A 19,902-nucleotide genomic window follows, 5' to 3' on the forward strand; every position below is an offset into this window, starting at 1 on the left:
AGCGATATAACACTTCTCAAAGCCACTCAAACTACATGATCTTAAAATATTTTATTCACAAGCATTCAGTCAATTCCAAATAGAGTTTCACTCACCTAGGTCACCAGTGAGTTAAAGACGCAGAATCAGTCAGGATTTCTATGTTCTTTTTTCCTTTAGATTTTGATTTAAATAAAACTTTCTCCTTTTACCTTCCTACAGTTTTGCATGAAGCACATCATACCTGTCCCAGCCTGTAACCAGGATTGTCTTCTTAAGAACTAGGATGTGTGAAATATCCACAGCTCCCTCTTGCCCAACATTTAGTGGGTGGTGACAATAGCCATTGAGGTCCCAGACCTTCAAGAGAAATATTAAAATCAGCTTTGAGACAAGAAAAGAAAATGTCTTCTTCAATGAGTATATTAACAGAGTGCAATAGGATTATTTTACCCGTTTTTGTTTACATCCTGGACTAGGGTTGATTCACTTGAGATACATAATAATTAAAGAAAATCCTCTCACCATTTGAATTTAGCTATTATATTTATTACTCATTTTGTAACCTTATCAGTCTATTCTAATATTGTTGATTCAAAGGCTATAAATAAGTGTATATTTTTTAGGGGGAGACAATACAAAATCATGAAAAGCCACATTTTGGAGTCTGTCAAAATCCTGTTCTTTCTCAAAGTGTCTTTCTAAATTTTAGTTTCCTCATTTATGACACAGGACCTTTACTCTTCAGGCATGCTTGGAGTTTTAAACATCTAATACAGAGCCTGAAACACAGTCATCATGTCCTAGGTTTCCTATCTTCTGCCAGTAAAACCTTCTGTTGACAGTGCGTGCCAGACCCAAGCCCACAGAAGCACAAGCAATTCCAGTTTACCTCCTCAGGCAGTGGGTGAGGATGTAGACTTGATGGGTGTACTTTAAGAGAGAAGGTCATTAGGTCACCAGCAGTTAAAACTAAGCCCTGCTATGAAACATTATTGGTTCATCATCAAAGAGCAAGTTGGCACCTTCTATCAAAATTAAAACACATATACACTTTGCCTCAAAAATTCAACTTCTAGAAAATCATCACACAGAGACACTCATATGTATGAAATGACATATTTTGAACGATATTCTGGATACTTTGTTTACAAAAGCTAAAGATTTAAATCAACTTAATTGCTCACTAACAAGAGACTGAACATCAGAATATGGAATATCTACAGTAGTATATAATGTAACTATTAAGAAGAATGAGTCACCTCCAAGTGTCTAAGCTTTGCCCAGAGTCGACCAGCTATGGAAACTTAAAGCAAGTTGCTTTATCTCCTTGGGCTTCAGTTTCCTCCTCTGGTATAATAATAGTACCAACCATGCAGAGGTGTGCATGTGTAAAGTGCTTAGCACAGTGCCTGGTTCATAGTAACCATGTGATAAAATTTAACTAACATCATTATTGTTGTTGTTTGCATTCATATGAATCAATGTCCAATACAGGGAAATGCAAAATGCACAACAGCATGGACAGTGGACTGCCACTGAGAAAAAAATGGTGCTCATAGTCTAGAAAGATGTACAAGAAACTAGTACCACTGGTAGCCACAAGGGAGGAGCTGGGAACAGGGGTGAGAAAGACTTTCTTTTCACTGTATATCCCTTTTATGTTTAAAATTTTATTGTGTGCATACATTATTCAAAACAATTAATTTAAAAAGACACTTCAAAACCGTGATAAATAAGGCAATACTTTTACATCTTTGATTGCATAGGTACTGGGTTTTAGATTCTAAATTATAAATGAGATTGGAAAATATCATTCATTCTTGTTTCTTCATAGAATATGGCCAGCGCAGCTCAACCTTGATTTATGCATCCTACATACCTACACTGAAACTGCCAAAGTTCAGAATTCTGTTGTGCTATTGTGATAAAGATAAATGTACCTTCAAAAGCTGTGATTGTAATACTAAATTCACATTAACTTCTACTATGTCAAGGCTTGAGCTGAGACATAGAAGGGTATACATGCTCTTCACCCACATCACTTTGTTCTCCTCTAAATATGGCTCTTACCAAGTCCACCTAAAATAATACCCACAAAAAAGTATTGTAAAGACCTGACTGTCTCCAGATCCTATCAAGCTGTGACCCTTAGCTGGGACCATTTTTGCAACCATCTACAAGTCTGCCCTACCCTAGACTCTATGACCCGTTATTCCTAAGATAGGGATAAAAATAATCTAATCCATTCCCTTCATTTTTCACTTCAGCCTTGTATCCAAGGACTGGTAAGTGGGGTTCTCACTTGTTCCTTTTGCCTAAGCCACTGTCTAATACTCCAGTTCCAGTTATTCTTGTTTTATTCTACCTTGACTATTGGGATTGGGATTATCCCATTACCTTCCCACATTTTACCAGTTCTCCCATGAACTAGATTACTTTACTTAAACACATGTTCCCAAGTCCATACCTCATGCCATTAACCTTCCCAGAGGCCACGTTCTGCTGATTTCTAGAGATTCTCACTGCAACATGCTTCACACTGACCATTGCAGCCTGGAATCTCCCGGAATACTTGCCCCCAACTTCCATAATGTTCTACCTACATATCCAGGTAGCTTTCCACTACTCTCCCATGCAGCCTACCTGAATGCATCTTACAACCTAACACAGAAGGTACATCTAATTAACAGCCTTCTGACCCCGGTTATGACAGAAATTTGAGAACCATTCAAGGCTTATTCAAGAAACTGCCTTCTGTTGCCTCAGAGTGTCACAAGTCATCTCCCATCCAGCACTGTCATCTCCCTTGAAGCTGAGAAGAACAGAGAAGATTCACTGGTAAGCATGATTTCAGATTGTAAGTATCTAGTTTTGCCTGAAATTTTGATCACCTTTGCAAAGTAAAATACCACTTTCCTCCCAGAAGAAATTAATAATAGTTACAAAATTTAAAGAAATTAATAATAGTTACAAAATTTAAAGACTGAGAGGATAAAATAGTGTTAGTTTAGGATGGATAATAAATAAGATTGTTCTTCCTACTTTCCTTCTTTACTGTCTTACTTACCTTCATATAAAAATGCAGATTACAAAATGGGTTAATTTCTAGATATTCACTTTCCAAAAAATTTGCATCTATGCAATTTTTAAAGTTTACTTACTTGCCCTGATTTCTCAATTTATATACCAAAAAAAAAAAAGAAAAAAGAAAACTAGGGACATTAGCTGAAGCACATGAAAATTATTCAGCCTTCTTATTCCCCAGAGTGGTCCTCTATGGCTTTCTGAAATAAGTAAGCCAAGTTGTGTTTTGATTCTAAATAATTTATTCAGAAAAATCATTTATTCATTTTTCCTCAGAGGTTTATTTTCCTAACAGCTTTGTTATTAGATGGTTTGGGTTATTTAGCTCTTCTTATCTTCTCATCTCTCTTCTTGAAAGGCCAAAAATACCAACACAAATATAGCCAAAGCTGTGTCTCCTCACACAATATTTTAGCCCCCTCATATCTGGATAGAAAAGTGTCACTGTGTTCCCACCTTTACACGCCCATCTGTGCTGCCAGTCAAAAGCCGTGTCTCATTTGCATCGATGGGCATTGTGCTGATTTCTACGTTGCCATGGCAAACAGTAAACTGTTTGATTTTCTGCCCAGTGTCTATCATCCAGAAGGAAACAGTCGACCCCACATCAGAACTGATTACCTACAAGAAAATAACACTGTAGAGAAATTAAATACAGTTCCAGAATCCACCAATTTTTTTTCACCATTTTTATTTAAATAAAATATCCAGCCTGTGCATTTCCACTAGTGAGATCCCCCAACAGTGACAATTTCGCAATGTATTTGCTTTCTTTTTGTTAAGCTGATAACATTTCAATTTCTAGGCCAGAACTGAGGTAATGAAGTCATGATTCTCTTTATCAGAGAAGATAGGAATCTTCTTTCCTTACCCACTGTTCAGCTTAGTGTCTAGAGGCCATCCTGAAATCGAATCCTACTGAAATAAACTTATAAATCTTTCATATTTAGATGAGAAACTTGATTTTATCAGTCATGATGTTCTGACACTACTTACTGTATGAAAAGAAACCTTTTATTATATATTAGCTTCCATTTAGCATTCAGAAAATAAAGCACTACCAGCCATTATGGGGAAAAGTTCATTTCAGCAAGTTGCTAGAGTTACTGCTTCTAATGCCATTAGTCCCTTTCTTCCTTTTTTCCTCAAGGTACTGTGTATATTTTTACAACTAACACAATTTTTGATGGGTCACTAAAAACAAAGAACACAGGAAGGTTAAATATAAATCTGCATATACACTCCAAGAGGAAGGCAACCAAACAAATGCAAGAAGGGATAGGATTATATATAATAGTTCCATAGTAAGAAATTTAAGTGTCAAGTAGACTGCTAATTTCAGCTCTAGGTATTTAGGCATCCTTTAAGAGATTTATAGGTTAAAATTACCTTGCCCATATGACTTTCGGACCCAAAGGAATGAAAGAAAAAACAAAAAAACACTAAACATAAAAATGTGTAGATAGAAAGTTGCCTGAAGCAATATCTAGATTTTAAGAAAATTTAAAGTGCATCTTTATCCACTTAGGTATTGATTACCAATGTATAAATATAAATGTATTAAGAATATGTTAAAATGTCACATTTTCATAAATGGGTTAAAGTTTATCAAATGTATGTTCGGAAGGGTTGGATAACTGGCTGTTGTACATGTATTCACTCATTCATTCACTCATTCATTCACTCTACAGGCATTCACTGAACGTCCACTGGGTGCCAGCTCCATGAGGGCAGTGGAGCTTCACTGATGCATCCCTGCTCTCAAGGGGTCTATAGTCTAGGCTTGTACACTAGAATCACTTTAAAAATCACAGTTGTGTACCAGACCAGAGACTCAGACTTGATTGGATCAGGCAGTGGAATTTTTAAAGAGCTCCGCAGGTTATTGAAGTATGCAACTGGGTCAAGTACTACTGGGCTAGAGGGAGAAACAGACAAGAAGTAAATAAATGCCCAACAATCTTACAAGTTTAGAGGTATCACTCCTGGGTGATCTGGGGGCACAGAGAGTAAAACCACAAATCCATTCATTGGAGTGGGGAATGGGGATAAAAGGTGAGGAGGATCAATCAGGGGTTGAAGATAGGAACATGTATTTATTGAGTGCCAAGCCCTTTACACTCACTACCTCATTTGATCTTTAAAGAAACTCTGTAAAATTATGTTATCACCCTCTCTCTACCAGTGATGAAATTGAGATTCTAATCAGTTAAGTACCATTCCCAAGCTTATATAACGAGGTTTGAATCCTGGGCCTTCTGTGACAGACACATCATAAGGCCTTCCTCTATTTCAGCATCCTACCCCAGATAATTAAGAGTGATGAGAAGACAGAACTTGGAGGCTATTCCAAGCATGAGAAACAGTAAGAAGCGTAATGGAGCCAGAGTACAGACAATGAGATAAATGGTGGAATATCAGGTGAAGAAGAAAATTGACGACAGATATTTGAAATCCCTAATGAGCAATGCCAGAGAAAAATGGGTAGTGTGTATAAAGTTGTTTATTTTTTTCAACTGGGAAAGGGTTCATGGCTTTCATTGTTTATCAGTGGTACGTATGACTCAAAATAAAATTAAGAACAATCTCTTTGTTCTTAATAAGGAGGAGAGAGATATTGCATTTTTGTTAGTTGGTTTGTGAAGGTACCTCTGGCAGCAGTGTGGAAAACAAACAGGTTGTGAGAAGACCATTTAGAGGCTGCTGTATCAGTCCAGGTGGAGATGCTCACCTGAGACAGTAGTCCCAGAGGTAAAAAAAGAAGAGGAGGGATTGAATGAAAGGGCCACCGTTTAGCAATCTTTATGCCTCAGCAAAGAACTGATCGTGAGCGTGGGAGCTCACACAGACCTTTTTTCCCCTGATATTACAACTCCTAATCAGACAATTTCTTAAATGATGTAAAACTATGTCTATGCTACACATTTTCTCTCTGTGAAATCAAAAGTAGCTTCAAAGTTTAATTACCGTTATTAAGCTACAGTGCAATTTCTAGAACAAATGACCTGGATCTTCATAATAATGTGACCTAACACTTTAATTATCATTCCATGTAACTGTGTTTCTATTTGTTTTGGTTTGTGCAATATGCATGTTGGTTAAGCACTGGCTCAAGCCAGCATGCCTGAGTTTAAATGTCAGTGTCTGACCTTGGATTCATTACTTAATCTCTCTAAGCTTCAGTTTCCTCACCTATAAACCAGAGAGAATCATAGTCACTACCTTAAACCATTTTTAAGAGGTTTAAGTAAGCTAATACTTGTAAAGCATTTAGCACAGTTCATGGCATACAATAAATGTCATAAAAGTTAGCTAGTGCTACTATTCTATTTAAGCTTAATCATCTGACCTTTTATTTGGACTCATATCCCTTTTCATATCCGAATCAATTTAAGAAAAACATTTAATGTCTTGTTTTCTTCCAACCATGACAGTGAATGTAGACAGCTACATTTCAGAAACCAGCTTTTTAGATGTATGTTGAAATTTAAAATTATATCACACTTGGAATTTTCTCACATAACTATTTAAGAATTTGGATTGTATTCATTAAAGATAAAGCCATGAAAACATAATATTCCAAGCATGAGTAAAAATTTTGATAGTGGTCTTTGAAGAAAAGGTTAGGGGATTTTATGATTTCAATTCAAAAAGCATTTATTGAGCATCTATTATATGCTAGGCATTTCAGTACTAAAAGATGGGTATTCCCTGATAGAAAAAAAAAGGCAAAATAGGGGCTTCCCTGGTGGCGCAGTGGTTGCGCGTCCGCCTGCCGATGCAGGGGAACCGGGTTCGCGCCCCGGTCTGGGAGGATCCCACATGCCGCGGAGCGGCTGGGCCCGTGAGCCATGGCCGCTGAGCCTGCGCGTCCGGAGCCTGTGCTCCGCAACGGGAGAGGCCGCAACAGAGGGAGGCCCGCGTACCACAAAAAAAAAAAAAAAAAGGCAAAATAAAGTAAACAATGTTCAAAGAAAGACTTGCTTACTTGTTTAAGACTGGCATCACGCACATTACAAAGCATTTTGTCATCCACCCACCACTTTTATCTCATATAGACACTCGATCAGGAATTAGTAACCTTTGCCTTCTGCTATATTGCACTCTCCCTCCTCTGCCTTACCTGGCTGAACCCCAACATATTGTTCATCACTTTTCAGCACTTTACTCATTTCACAATTTCTCACGAAATCGGAATCAATAATGACAACAGTGTATAGCCAGTCAGATTTCATTTTATGGCAATCTACCTTAAGGCGCAGTCTTCAGGAAAACAACCTGTTGAAATACAAGGACTGACTATGTCACAAACACACACCTGGTATTAACCAGAATCTGCTCAAACTATGACAATATCAGAATACAAGAATAACAAGGCAGGTGAAAAGACGTTCAAAGTCAAGTGAGAGAGGAGGGCGTTTACCATCACTTGGCAGATGAAGTGGTTTGACTACAGGACCGTGAGGACCGTATTTTTAGCCAGCTGTTTTCATCTGCAATAAACTCCAGGAATAAGTATTGGCATCATATTTATATGCCACATTTTGATGATACCAAGTCCCTTTAAGTTTTCAGTTTCCTCCTGGCTGCTTCTTATCAGATGAGACCTTAACCTTTGAGGACAGGGCCTTGGCGTCTGCAGAGCAGAAATGGCACTGTCCTAATAACTACACTTCAGTGCAAATTGACCCTGTAAGCAAATCGTTCTGATGGAGGTATGCTCCACCTTACGTACCTGAGTTAAGAACTGTTTAGGAATACAGGGGTCTTTTTTGTCTCTCTCATCTGAAGCTGTCACAGCCAATCAGACAATTCTAAGATATGTGAGGCTCTATCCACATCCCCTAATTGTCTTTTTGCTATTCCAACAACAATAAGCACTTCTGTTCTCTTCTATATGCATCTCAAATTCTAGGTCTAAGCAAGAAAAACCAAAAATTGCAGCAGCAGATATTGCTGGCTACCAAGGGATCAGGATATTTGACTTAATTGCTGTTTATAATTTTATTTTTTTAAGTCAGTGCTGTTTGTGGTCCCATAATATAAAGCATGTTGTCTCCTTTATTTCTGTTCTGCATCAAATCTCTAGAAGTTACTTACCAGTAAGTAGTGAGGTGAGGAGAATGATAATATCTCAGAGTACTGGTACAGACAAAGAATTCAAATATTTTAAGGGAGCCATTCTCTATTTATAAATCTTATTTGTCAGATATCACTTCTTTGTAGATTAATTTGTAATTGGATCTTTCAGACTCATTCCTTTAGTTTGTCAAACCCCTACAGTATGCAAGGCACAGGATCTAGGCATTGGGGATCCAACAGTAAAAAATTCCTGCCCTTATATTTAGTGAGGGAAGAGGGGAGAGATGCAACTAAATGAGAAAAAAAGCATGCGCGCACGCGCACACACACACACACACACACCCACGATGTTTAGCGGTGATAAGCGTTATAGATAACCAAGAAGGAGGTAGAGATCAAGAGATCATCCAACAGTAAAAAATTCCTGCCCTTATATTTAGTGAGGGAAGAGGGGAGAGATGCAACTAAATGAGAAAAAAAGCATGCGCGCACGCGCACACACACACACACACACACACACGATGTTTAGCGGTGATAAGCGTTATAGAGAAAAATATAACCAAGAAGGAGGTAGAGATCACTGGGAGTGGGTGAAAAGCTGGGGGCTCTGGGAAGGTTTCCTTGAGGAATTATTTGAAGAAAGACACAGAGGTGAGGGAGGGAGCCATGCAGATACCTGGGTGAAGAGAGTCCCAGGAAAAGGAAACAGCAACGCAAAAGCCCTGAGACAGAGTGTCCTTGGCATGTTCAAGGACTAGAAAGGAGGCCAGCAAGGCTTAGGCAGTATGAATAACGGGAAGGACCACGGGCTGTGACCGCCTGTAATCATTATACAGGTGCTCAGAACACTCCCCCAATCAGTAGGCACCCATAGGGACTAGGGTATGAAGTCAGAAAAGTATCACTTCCCTTTTTTTCGGGTAATTTTATTTAGCTTTTACTCCCGCTTTGTTCTATGTATCTTTATACACAATATTCTTTGTTTTTCACAGAAAATCTACACAGGAGGTATTATAATTCTTATTTTACATATAAGAAAACATTGCTTAGAGAAATTAAATTGCTTGCTCAATGGAAAGCATTAGGAACACTGACTCTAAAACCTCACTACGTCCCTCCTTCTAAAAAATTGCTAAGAAAAACTACTTCAAAAAATAGTTGAGGGCTTCCCTGGTGGCGCAGTGGTTGCGCATCCGCCTGCCGATGCAGGGGAACCGGGTTCGCGCCCCGGTCTGGGAGGATCCCGCATGCCGCGGAGCGGCTGGGCCCGTGAGCCATGGCCGCCGAGCCTGCGCGTCCGGAGCCTGTGCTCCGCAACGGGAGAGGCCACAGCAGAGGGAGGCCCGCATACCACAAAAAAAAAAAAAAAAAATAGTTGAGACTGCATTGGACTTGCAGGTCTTGGTGCTGCAAGCTTGGAAGTTGTCACTCCATCCTAACAGTGAGTAAAAACCCGGAAAAACTGAAAGATCAACAACTCCTCTTAGATCAGTAAGAGAAGTAAGGTCACAGGGCAGATCACTGCCCTCCAAATTGGAGAGACCAACAGGCAGATCGAGAAAATCACAACCTACCAGAGCAGAAACTCATGAACTGAAAACTCCCCAGGAAACAGAGCCAAGAGAGGAAAACCTGAACTGTAACTTATGAATCACTGGAGGCTCAAAGTGGACAAGTCTGAGAGTTTAAAATTCTGGGAGCTGGTGATAGGGGAGCCTCCACAAGTTTATGAGTTTTATTTTGAGGTTATGGACCAGGTTCTCCCTATAAATATTTGAGAAAAATCCCCTCGTGCTCTGGCAGGGTCAGAGGGAAGGGAACAGCTTCAAAATACATCAGACAACTCTGTTCTTCTTAACAAGGTCTGCCCTTGGGAGAAACTGTTTAACAGAGCCTAACCTGCTGGGGTTTCATCAGAGCCTAACTGATATGGGAAAATAAAAGACAAAATTCTAGCTAGTTCTAGCCTTCTTGTTTCACCGAAGGGTGGAAGACAACTGAGAAGCATAGGTGAAGTGCACAGTCCAGAGGCACAGGCTCACTAAAAGACTGCGACCTAATCACAGAACTACAGAATACTCCCACCCCTGCCACCTGACCACCACATCTCGAAAGGCCTGTTTACATCAGTCCCTTTGGCCCAGCACAACACGTCCAACTATCAAGAAAATTTACAAAACATACTAAAAGGCAAAATAACATAGTCTGAAGAAATAGAGCAAGCATCAGACTCAGACATGGCAGAGATGTTAGAATGATCAGATCTGGAATTTAAGACAACTAATGTTAATAAGCTAAGGGGTCTAATGAGTAAAATAGACAGCTTGTAAGAACAGATGGGCTGGGTAACACAAGCAGAGAAATGGAAATCCTTAAGAAAATCAAAAAGAAATGCTAGAGATCAAAAATATTGTAACAGAAATGAAGCATGCCTTTGATGGGCTTACTAGTAGACTGGATATGGCTGGGGAAAGCATCTCTGAGCTTGAGGATAAATCAGAAACCTCAGAAACTGAAAAGCAATGCGAGCAGAGACTCAAAAAATAAATACAGTATCCAAGAACTGTGGGACAACTAAACAAGGTGTAACATTCACATAATGAGAATACCAGAAGGAGAAGAAAGAAAGGAATAGAAGAAATACTTGAAACAATAATGACTGAGAACTTCCCCAAATTAGTGTTGGACATCAAACCACAGATTCAGGAAGCTCACATAACACCAGGAAGGATAAATGTAAAAAAACTACACCTAGGTATATCATATTCAAACTACAGAAAATCAAGGATAAAGAAAAGATCTTGAAAGAAGCCAGTGGAAAAAGATACCTACCTTACCTACAAAGGAACAAAGATAAGAATTACACCTGACTTCTCAGAAAACATGCAAGCAAGAAGGGATTGGAGTGAAATTAAAGTGCTGACAGCAAAAAGACACCAACCCAGAATTCTGTATCCTGCAAAAATAACTAAAAATAAAGGAGAAATAAAGACATTCTCAGACAAAGAAAAATTGAGGGCATTTGTTGCCAGTAGATCTGACTTCCAAATAGACTAAAAGACGTTCTTCAGAGAAAAGAAAATTAATATAGGTCAGAAAATTGGATCTACAAAAAGAAAGGAAGAATATTGAATAGGAATAAGTAAAGATTAAAAAAACTTTTGTTTTATCCTTAATTGACCTAATAGGTAACAGTTTGCTCAAACCAATAATGGCAACAATGTATTAAATTATATATTTAATATGTATTATATATATACATAATGTATAATTATGTATATAATTAAATTATGTACTTAAGGGAAATGAATGACAGCAATGATACAAGGGACAAGAGGGAGGAATTAGATTATTTTATTAATATAAGGTACTAACACTACCTGTGAAACAATACAGTGTTATTTGAAAGTAGACTTGGGTTAGTTATAAATGTATATTGAAAACTCCAGGGCAATCTAAAGAAAGTTTTAAAAATATATACATATGACTGATAATGCTAAGAAAGGAAAGGAAACAGAATTATTTAAAATACTCAATTAAAACCACAAGAGGCAAAAAAAAATGTAAAAGACAAAAATAGGAGCAAAGAATAAGGACAACCAACAGAAAACAGTAACAAATATGGTAGATATTAATCCAACTGTATCAATAATCACTTAAAATGTCAAAGGTCAAAATGTACAAATCAAGTCAAATTGTCAGAGCAGATCAAAAATAAGACCAGCTATATATATATGTAGTCTAAAAAAACCCCACTTGTGGGTCTCTTGTAGACAGTATATATATAGGTCTTCTTTTTGTATTCATTCAGCAAGCCTGTATCTTATGGTTGGAGCATTTAATCCATTCACATTTAAGGTAATTATCGATATGTATGTTCCTATTACCATTTTCTTAATTGTTTTGGGTTTGGTTTTATAGGTCCTTTTCTTCTCTTGTGTTTCCCACTTAGAGAAGTTCCTTTAGCATTTGTTGTACAGCTGGTTTGGTTTTCTCTTAGCTTTTGCTTGTCTGTAAAGTTTTTGATTTCTCCGTTGAATGTGAATGAGATCCTTGCCGGGTAGAGTATCCTTGGTTGTAGTTTCTTCCCTTTCATCATTTTAAATATATCGTGCCACTCCCTTCTGGCTTGTAGAGTTTCTGCTGAGAAATCCGCTGTTAACCTTATTGTTGCGTTTAATGTTGTCCCAGAGGTCTCTTAGGCTGTCTTTATTTCTTTTGATTCTTTTTTCTTTATTCTGATCCATGGCAGTGAATTCCACCGTTCTGTCTTCCAGGTCACTTATCCATTCTTCTGCCTCAGTTATTCTGCTATTGATTCCTTCTAGTGTATTTTTCATTTCAGTTATTGTATTGTTCATCTCTGTTTTTTTGATTTTTAATTCTTCTAGGTGTTTGTTCTTTAATTCTTCTAGGTCTTTGTTAAACATTTCTTGCATTTTCTCGAACTTTGCCTCCATTCTTTTTCCGAGGTCCTGGATCATCTTCACTATCATTATTCTGAATTCTTTTTCTGGAAGGTTGCCTATCTCCACTTCATTTTGTTGTTTTTCAGGGGTTTTATCTTGTTCCTTCATCTGGTACATAGTCTTCTGCCTTTTATTTTGTCTATGTTTCTGTGAATGTGGTTTTTATTCCACACGCTGCAGGATTGTAGTTCTTCTTGCTTCTGCTGTCTGCCCTCTGGTGGATGAGGCTATCTAGGAGGCTTATGCAAGTTTCCTGATGGGAGGGACTGGTGGTGGGTAGAGCTGGGTGTTACTCTGGTGGGCAGAGCTCAGTAAAACTTTAATCTGCTTGTCTGCTGATGGGTAGGGCTGGGTTCTGTCCCTGTTGGTTGTTTGGTCTGAGGAGACCCAACACTGGAGCCTACCTGGCTCTTTGGTGGGGCTAATGGCCGACTCTGGGAGGGCTCACACTAAGGAGTACTTCCCAGAATTTCTGCTGCCAGTGTCCTTGTCCTCATGGTTGCAATCAAATCCCACTAGGCTTCGAAGTCTGATTCTCTAGGAATTCCTCCTCCCTTTGCTGGACTCCCAGGTTGGGAAGCCTGACGTGAGACTCAGAACCTTCACTCCAGTGGGTGGACTTCTGTGGTATAACTGTTCTCCAGTTTGTGAGTCACCCACCCAGCAGTTATGGGATTTGATTTTATTGTGATTACGCCCCTTCTCTGTCTTATTGTGGCTTCTCCTTTGTCTTTGGACGTGGGGTATCTTTTCGGTGAGTTCCAGTGTCTTCCTGTTGATGACTGTTCAGCAGTTAGTTGTGACTCCAGTGCTCTCACAAGACGGAGTGAACGCACATCCTCCTACTCTGCCATCTTGAACCAATCTTCAAAAAAAATAATTTAAAATCAACTCCAACAATGCATCAGAAGAATTTGGTTGGTTCAACTTCTGAAAATTAATTAATGTAAACCAGGGAGCCCCAACCCCTGGGCCTGTAAGGAACCATGCTGCACAGCAGGAGGTGAGCAGCAGGCAAGCAAGCAAAGTTTCATCCGCTGCACCCCATCGCTCCCCAGCACTCGCATAACCACCTGAACCATCCCCCACCCCCAGCCCCGCCCCATCTGTGGAAAAACTGTCTTCCACGAAACCAGTCCCTGGTGCCAAAAAGGTTGGGTAATGCTGATGTAAACCATCATATCAATAGGCTTAAAAAGAAAAATCACATGATTATATCAACAGATGCAAAAAAAAAAAAAACCCATGACAAAATCCAACACCCACTTATGATTAAAAACTCTCAGTAAAATAAGAATAGAGGGGAACTTCCTTCACTTGACAAAAAATATATACAAAAAACATGGAGCTACTATCAAACTTAATAGTGAGAATCTTGACTCTTTCTTACTAAGGTCAGGTACAAGGCAAGGATGTTCCCTCTCATCACTCCTTTTCAACATTATATGGAAGCTCTGCCTAATGCAATAAGACAAGTAAAGGGGAAAAGGCATAAAGTTTGGGAACAAAGAAATAAAACTGTCTTTGCTAGCAGATGACATGATCCTCTATGCAGAAAATCTTAAAGAATTGACCAAAATAATCTCCTGGAACTAAGAAGCAATTATTGCAGGATTGCGGGATACAAAGTTAATATACAAAAGTCAATCATTTTCCTATACAGCAGCAATGAACAAGAGGAATTTGGAAATACCACCACAATACAATTTACATTAGCATCCACAAAGCTGAAATAATATAAATCTAATAAAATATGTAGAAGATCTATATGAGGTAAAGTAAAAAACCTGGATGAATGAAATCAAAGACTAAATAAATGAGAGATATTCCATGTTCATGGTTAGGAAGACTTAATATTGTCCAGATCTCACTTCTTTCCAAGTTAATCTATATGTTTCATGCAATTCAAATCAAAATCCCAATAAGTTACTTTGTGGATGGATATCAACAAACTGATTCTAAAGTCTATAGAGAAAGACCACATACTCAGATGTAGCAACACAATATTGCAGAAGAAGAACAAATCAGAGGATTGACACTACCTGACTTCACAACTTACTATAAAGCTGCAATAATCAAGACAGTATGATACTGGTAAAAGAATAGACAACCAGATCAGTGGAACAAAATAGAGAGCACAAAATTAGACTACATAAATATAGTCAACTGATCTTTGACAAAAAAGCAAAGGCAATGCAATGGAGAAAAGATAATCTTTTCAACAAATGGTCCTTGAACAACTGGACACCCACATATAAAAATATGAATTTGGACAGACTTTACACCTTTCACAAAAACTACTTGAAATGGATCACAGACCTAAATATAAAACACAAAACTATAAAACTCAAAGAAGATAACATAGGAGAAAATTTAAATAACCTTGGGTTTGATGATGAATTTTTAGATAAAACACCAAAAGTATAGTACATGAAAAAATAACTGAAAGATAGATTTCATTAAATTTAAAATTTTCTGCTCTGCAAAAGACACTGTCAGGAGAATAAAAAGACAAGCCAAGATCGGGAGAAAATATTTTCAAAAGACATATTTGATGAATCACTGTTACCCAAAATACACAAAGAACACTTAAAATTCAACAATAAGAAAACAAACAACCCAATTAAAAAAATGGGCCAAAGACATTAACAGACACCTCACTAAGGAAGGTAAACAAATGGCAAGTAAGCATTTGAAAAGATACTTCCCATCATATGTCATCAAGGCAATACAAAGTAAAACAAAAATGTGATACTACACATCTATTAGAGTGGACTAAATCTAGAACACCGACAACACCAAATGCTGACAAGGATGTGGAGCAATAGGAACTCTCGTTCTTTGATGGTGGGAAAGTAAGATGGTACAGCCACTTTAGAAGGCACTTGACAATCTTTTTACAAAACTAAATATACTCTTACCATATAATCCAGCCACTATGCTGTTTGATGTTTACCCAAAGGGGCTGAAAACTCAGGTCCGCACAAAAGCCTGCACACAGATGTTTATAGTTGCTTTATTCATAATTGCCAGTACTTGGAAGCAACTAAGATGTCCTACAGCAGGTGAATGGATAAATAATCTGTGGTACATCCATATAATGGAATATTATTCAGTGTTCTAAAAAAATTAGCTATCAAGACATTAAGATACGTAGAGGAAATGTAAACGCATACTACTGAGTAATAGACGTCAATCTGAAAAGTCTGCATACTGTATGATTCCAATTATATGACACTCTGAAAAAACTAAACTATGTAGACAGTAAAAATATCAGTGGTTGCCAGGGGTTAGGGGAGGTGGGATAAATAGGTAGAGCACAGAGGATTTTTATGATGCTATAATGATGGACATGTCATTATACATTTGTCTAAACTCTTAAAATGTATAACACCAAGAGTGACCCCTTATATAAACTGTAATTACACTTGATGGTAAGGATGTGTCAATATAGTTTTATCAAGTGTAACAAACATACCATTCTACGGGGGAATGTGGATAAAGGAAGAGGTTATGCATGTGAGAGACAGGAGTATATGGGATATTTCTGTACCTTCTTCTTAATTTTGCTATGAACCTAAAAATGCTCTTTAAAAAAATTTTTTTTAAATAGTCTTAAAAAAATAGCTGAGACTGTGTTAATGAGAGAGGCTGAAGAAAGGGTCATCTTTTACCCTGCTGATGGATTTAATGCATCTTTTATGCAGAAAATTTGACATCTGTCAAGGTTACTGTCATAAATACTCTCTGACCCACTAATTCCAGTTCTAGAAATTTATCCCACAGATATTTCCTCACTAGTGCCAAAATTTGTGCATTCAAGGTAAAAAATTACTACATTATTTGTAATACAAAAATAATGGAATCCATCTAAATGCCCACAAGAACTGATTAATAAAGTTTGGCACACCCATTTAATAGAATACCATGCAGCTGACAAAAAGAAAGAGGATACTCTGGATAAGGAGATAAATAAAATGAGCTTTCAGCTGTATTGTTGGGTGGAAAATCAATGTACAGAGCAGTGTTTCTGTGCAAAGAGCATTTAAAATAATAAATATTCTTAAATATTAAGAATTATTATATACATCTATTTAAAAGTGAGTATACATATTTACTTGTATATGAATACAACAGCCCTTAAAGGGTGCTCATGGATCTCATGAACTGGTTGCCTCCAGGGAAGGAAACTTGTAGGTAAAAACAGGGATAAGAGGAAATTTTCACTATATACCCTTTGTCCATTTGAGTTTTATAACACTGAAATGTATTATTCTTTCCAAATAATCACATCTAAATAAGTGTGTGTGTGTGTGTGTGTGTGTTGGTTTAACCTTAAGGCTAGGGTGTTTCCCACATCTCCATCAAGGGACCAGAGCTCATAGCCTCAGTATTGACATGTAACCAAGGACAGCCTTAAGCTGACCAGTTAAGAAAAGCCACATTAACTGAAGGCTGGTCACTTGGAGCCCAGCAGTAAGCAGGCAAAGAGAAAGTTTTCACTAGTGTTCATCCAGTTCTGTTTAATTAGAAGTTCATTGATTTTGCCTTAAATACAAGCACTAAAGAGGTGCTTGTAAGGTGGGGATAAATTTCCTTCAAGCTTGTCCCTGTCCCTGTGCTCAGATATTACATTTCCCACAGGTACTACCAATTGTATTGGTTAGATTCTCAAATATCTCAATTCCCCCAAAATCATATGCAGAAACGAGAACCGGAGATGCACTGTCACTAAAAAGTATATCCCAGTTCCACTTTTTTTTTTTTTCCAGTTCCATTTTTAATGAATGATTGGCATCATGTTTCCTGTGAGAGTTGGTCCTCAAGAAAAAACACTACTCTGGGTAAAGTAGAGGTCTAATCTTCAAATTTTCAAAGCCAACATCCCATGCTGAATTGCAGGAGCCCTGTCAGGGATCTCAGGAGTTCTGCTGGAGGGTGCCAGGCAGCCACTGTCTGACAGGTTTCTTTACGTACCTATGTGATTAATGTGTTTACTCTTAGAGATCAGGTAAAATGGGAAGATTCAGGAGGCCATTTTTGTATCAAATTGTCTCATACGCATATATTGTAACCTAGAAATTCATTCTCAAGATTTTGCCTTACAGAGATAAAGTCATGAGTGTGAATATATTTATGCATAAAGAAATGCATAATAGCAAAATGCTCATCAAGGCAAATGGATCAGTAAATTATGATACATACATACAATAAGACACTGTGCTGCCTTTTAGAAATGATGAAGTAGATCTACATTTAGGTACAAGGAAATAATTCCAATATGTTTCAGAGTAAGAAAGTAGGTTACAGAACCATATTCAGGTGAAACAGTCTATGCACAGAGAGATATTTAGAAGATATTTAGATATTTTGATGATGTTTCAGCAATATTTAATTCTTTATCTGAACTTACTGCATTGTTTTAATTTCTTATAATAAGCAAGTAATGTTTTACAAAAATAAATTATTTCAATGAGAAAAATAGTAAATATCATTGTCTGTCAAGATTTGATGATACTGATATATTTAGCCTGACGATAAATATGTCTAGATGCAAAACACACTGAAACATTACCTATTTTACAAAAACACATAAACCCACATCATTAGGATGACAGCCATGGTGATAAGTCCGAAATTTTATCTATTCCAGTTTATATGTTACCTACAAATACATTTTTAAAGTTCCCCAGCATCCATGGGTTTTTAAGAAAAGCTTTATTTAAGAATTCTATGCAAAGACAGTTCATTAGAACTACCTCCAGGATATTGAGTGACTTTGATTCTTTCAAAATTGTGCATTCCAGGGACTCCCTCAATCTGTCCCAACTTGTTCTGCCACTAGCTGTGAGGGCAAGCTTTGCTGGGTGAAATAAAGCATAAGGTTCCTTTTCAAAGGCCCTGTGTGGCTTAACATCACTTTCTTAGATTAGGATGCGAGGGTATCAAAAGGCAGGAAGATAAAGAAAAGTCACAGAAATATGCCATGTCACTTTCATATAGAAATAATGGTAGGTTCCCACTGATGACCAAATAGAATGAAATAATAGTAAAGTGTCAGCAACATGTTGAAATGACAACGGAAGGGAAGGTTTTCATTAGATTCAGATAAAAGGAAAGTCTTTCAAAAAGACACCAAACCAAATAACCAAAGAGCAAGCACCAGTCGACTGAAAAAGCATGGGTTTGTTTTGAACTTAGAATTAGAAATAGCAGTAAAAGGAATAGAACATCCACTGGTGCTCAGAAGAGTGTTGGGAGTTGCAGGAAAACACAGAAGTGGAAGACAAGGATCTTTCCCTTCCATCAAACATGTGAGGGGAGAAAGTGACAATTTAGCTAAGTGTTTAACTGGAAAACAACCAGAAATGCAACCGACGCGCAGAGAGGGGAGAGAGGTATGGCAGGAGATGTCCCTGGAGACCTTGGATGTCGAGAGGACCAGAGATGAGCCCCGGAACTGAATGTTTACCAGCAGGAACTTCAATGGCAGAGAAGAGAAGGGGCAGGAAAAAACTCTTCCTCACCTCAAGGGACCAGAGACAAAGACCAATTCAGGGGCCCCTCCGTCTTTCTAACTCTTCCCAACATCTGCTTTCATATGACACATGGGTAAAATAAAGAGTAAGAAATATCAAGATGTTAATAAGAAAAAGAGGTGTCCTAAAGCATCACCCTTCAACCTGAGAGGTATGGGGGAGCGGGGGAGACGTGCCAGGGCTGGCCGCCTGGGAGGAAGGAGGACGACTTCCAAGAGGCAGGACACAGTAAGGCAATGCTGCAGAGATACCTGTTGTTAACCATTATTATGTCTATGCTCACACCACCCCCGCCCTGCCACACACACACTTTTGAAAGTCAATAAACTGAAGCTTAGACATGATAAATAGTCTGCCCAACATTTGAACTCATATTTCTCTAACTCAGCAGTTCTCAGAACTTTTGATCTCGGAATCCCTTTATACTACTAAAAATTATTGAAGAATCCAAATGGCTTCTATTTATGTGCGCAATAGAGACAGAGACAGAGGTAGAGATAAAGACAGAGACAGACAGAGAAACATATATATTTACCAAAGAAGAAATTTAAACTGAGAAATTGTTGAAACACAGGAATACAAAAGCACATATTCCTTTAGCCATCAGAGCAACGATGTCCTCACTCATCATATAGCCTCTAGAAAACTCCATTGTACACTCATGAAACAAGAGAGGAAAAACTAAACAGCAAGTTAATATTATAATGAAAAGAGCTGTGATCTTGAAGATCCTCCGAAAGGATGAC

The 19,902-nt window shown here is 37.9% G+C and overlaps 1 protein-coding gene across 1 annotated transcript in view; it reads right to left on the reverse strand.

The window, feature by feature from the left end:
- The window catches only part of WDR49 (WD repeat domain 49), a 149,361-nt gene that overhangs the window by 50,431 nt on the left and 79,028 nt on the right, over positions 1 to 19,902 (reverse strand). The window contains 2 exon segments of the mRNA XM_024124198.3: positions 224 to 339; positions 3,523 to 3,687. Coding sequence (XP_023979966.2) covers positions 224 to 339; positions 3,523 to 3,687 — 281 coding nt within the window.

Source organism: Physeter macrocephalus, chromosome 1, assembly GCF_002837175.3.
Source record: "Physeter macrocephalus isolate SW-GA chromosome 1, ASM283717v5, whole genome shotgun sequence".
Taxonomy (NCBI): domain Eukaryota; kingdom Metazoa; phylum Chordata; class Mammalia; order Artiodactyla; family Physeteridae; genus Physeter; species Physeter macrocephalus.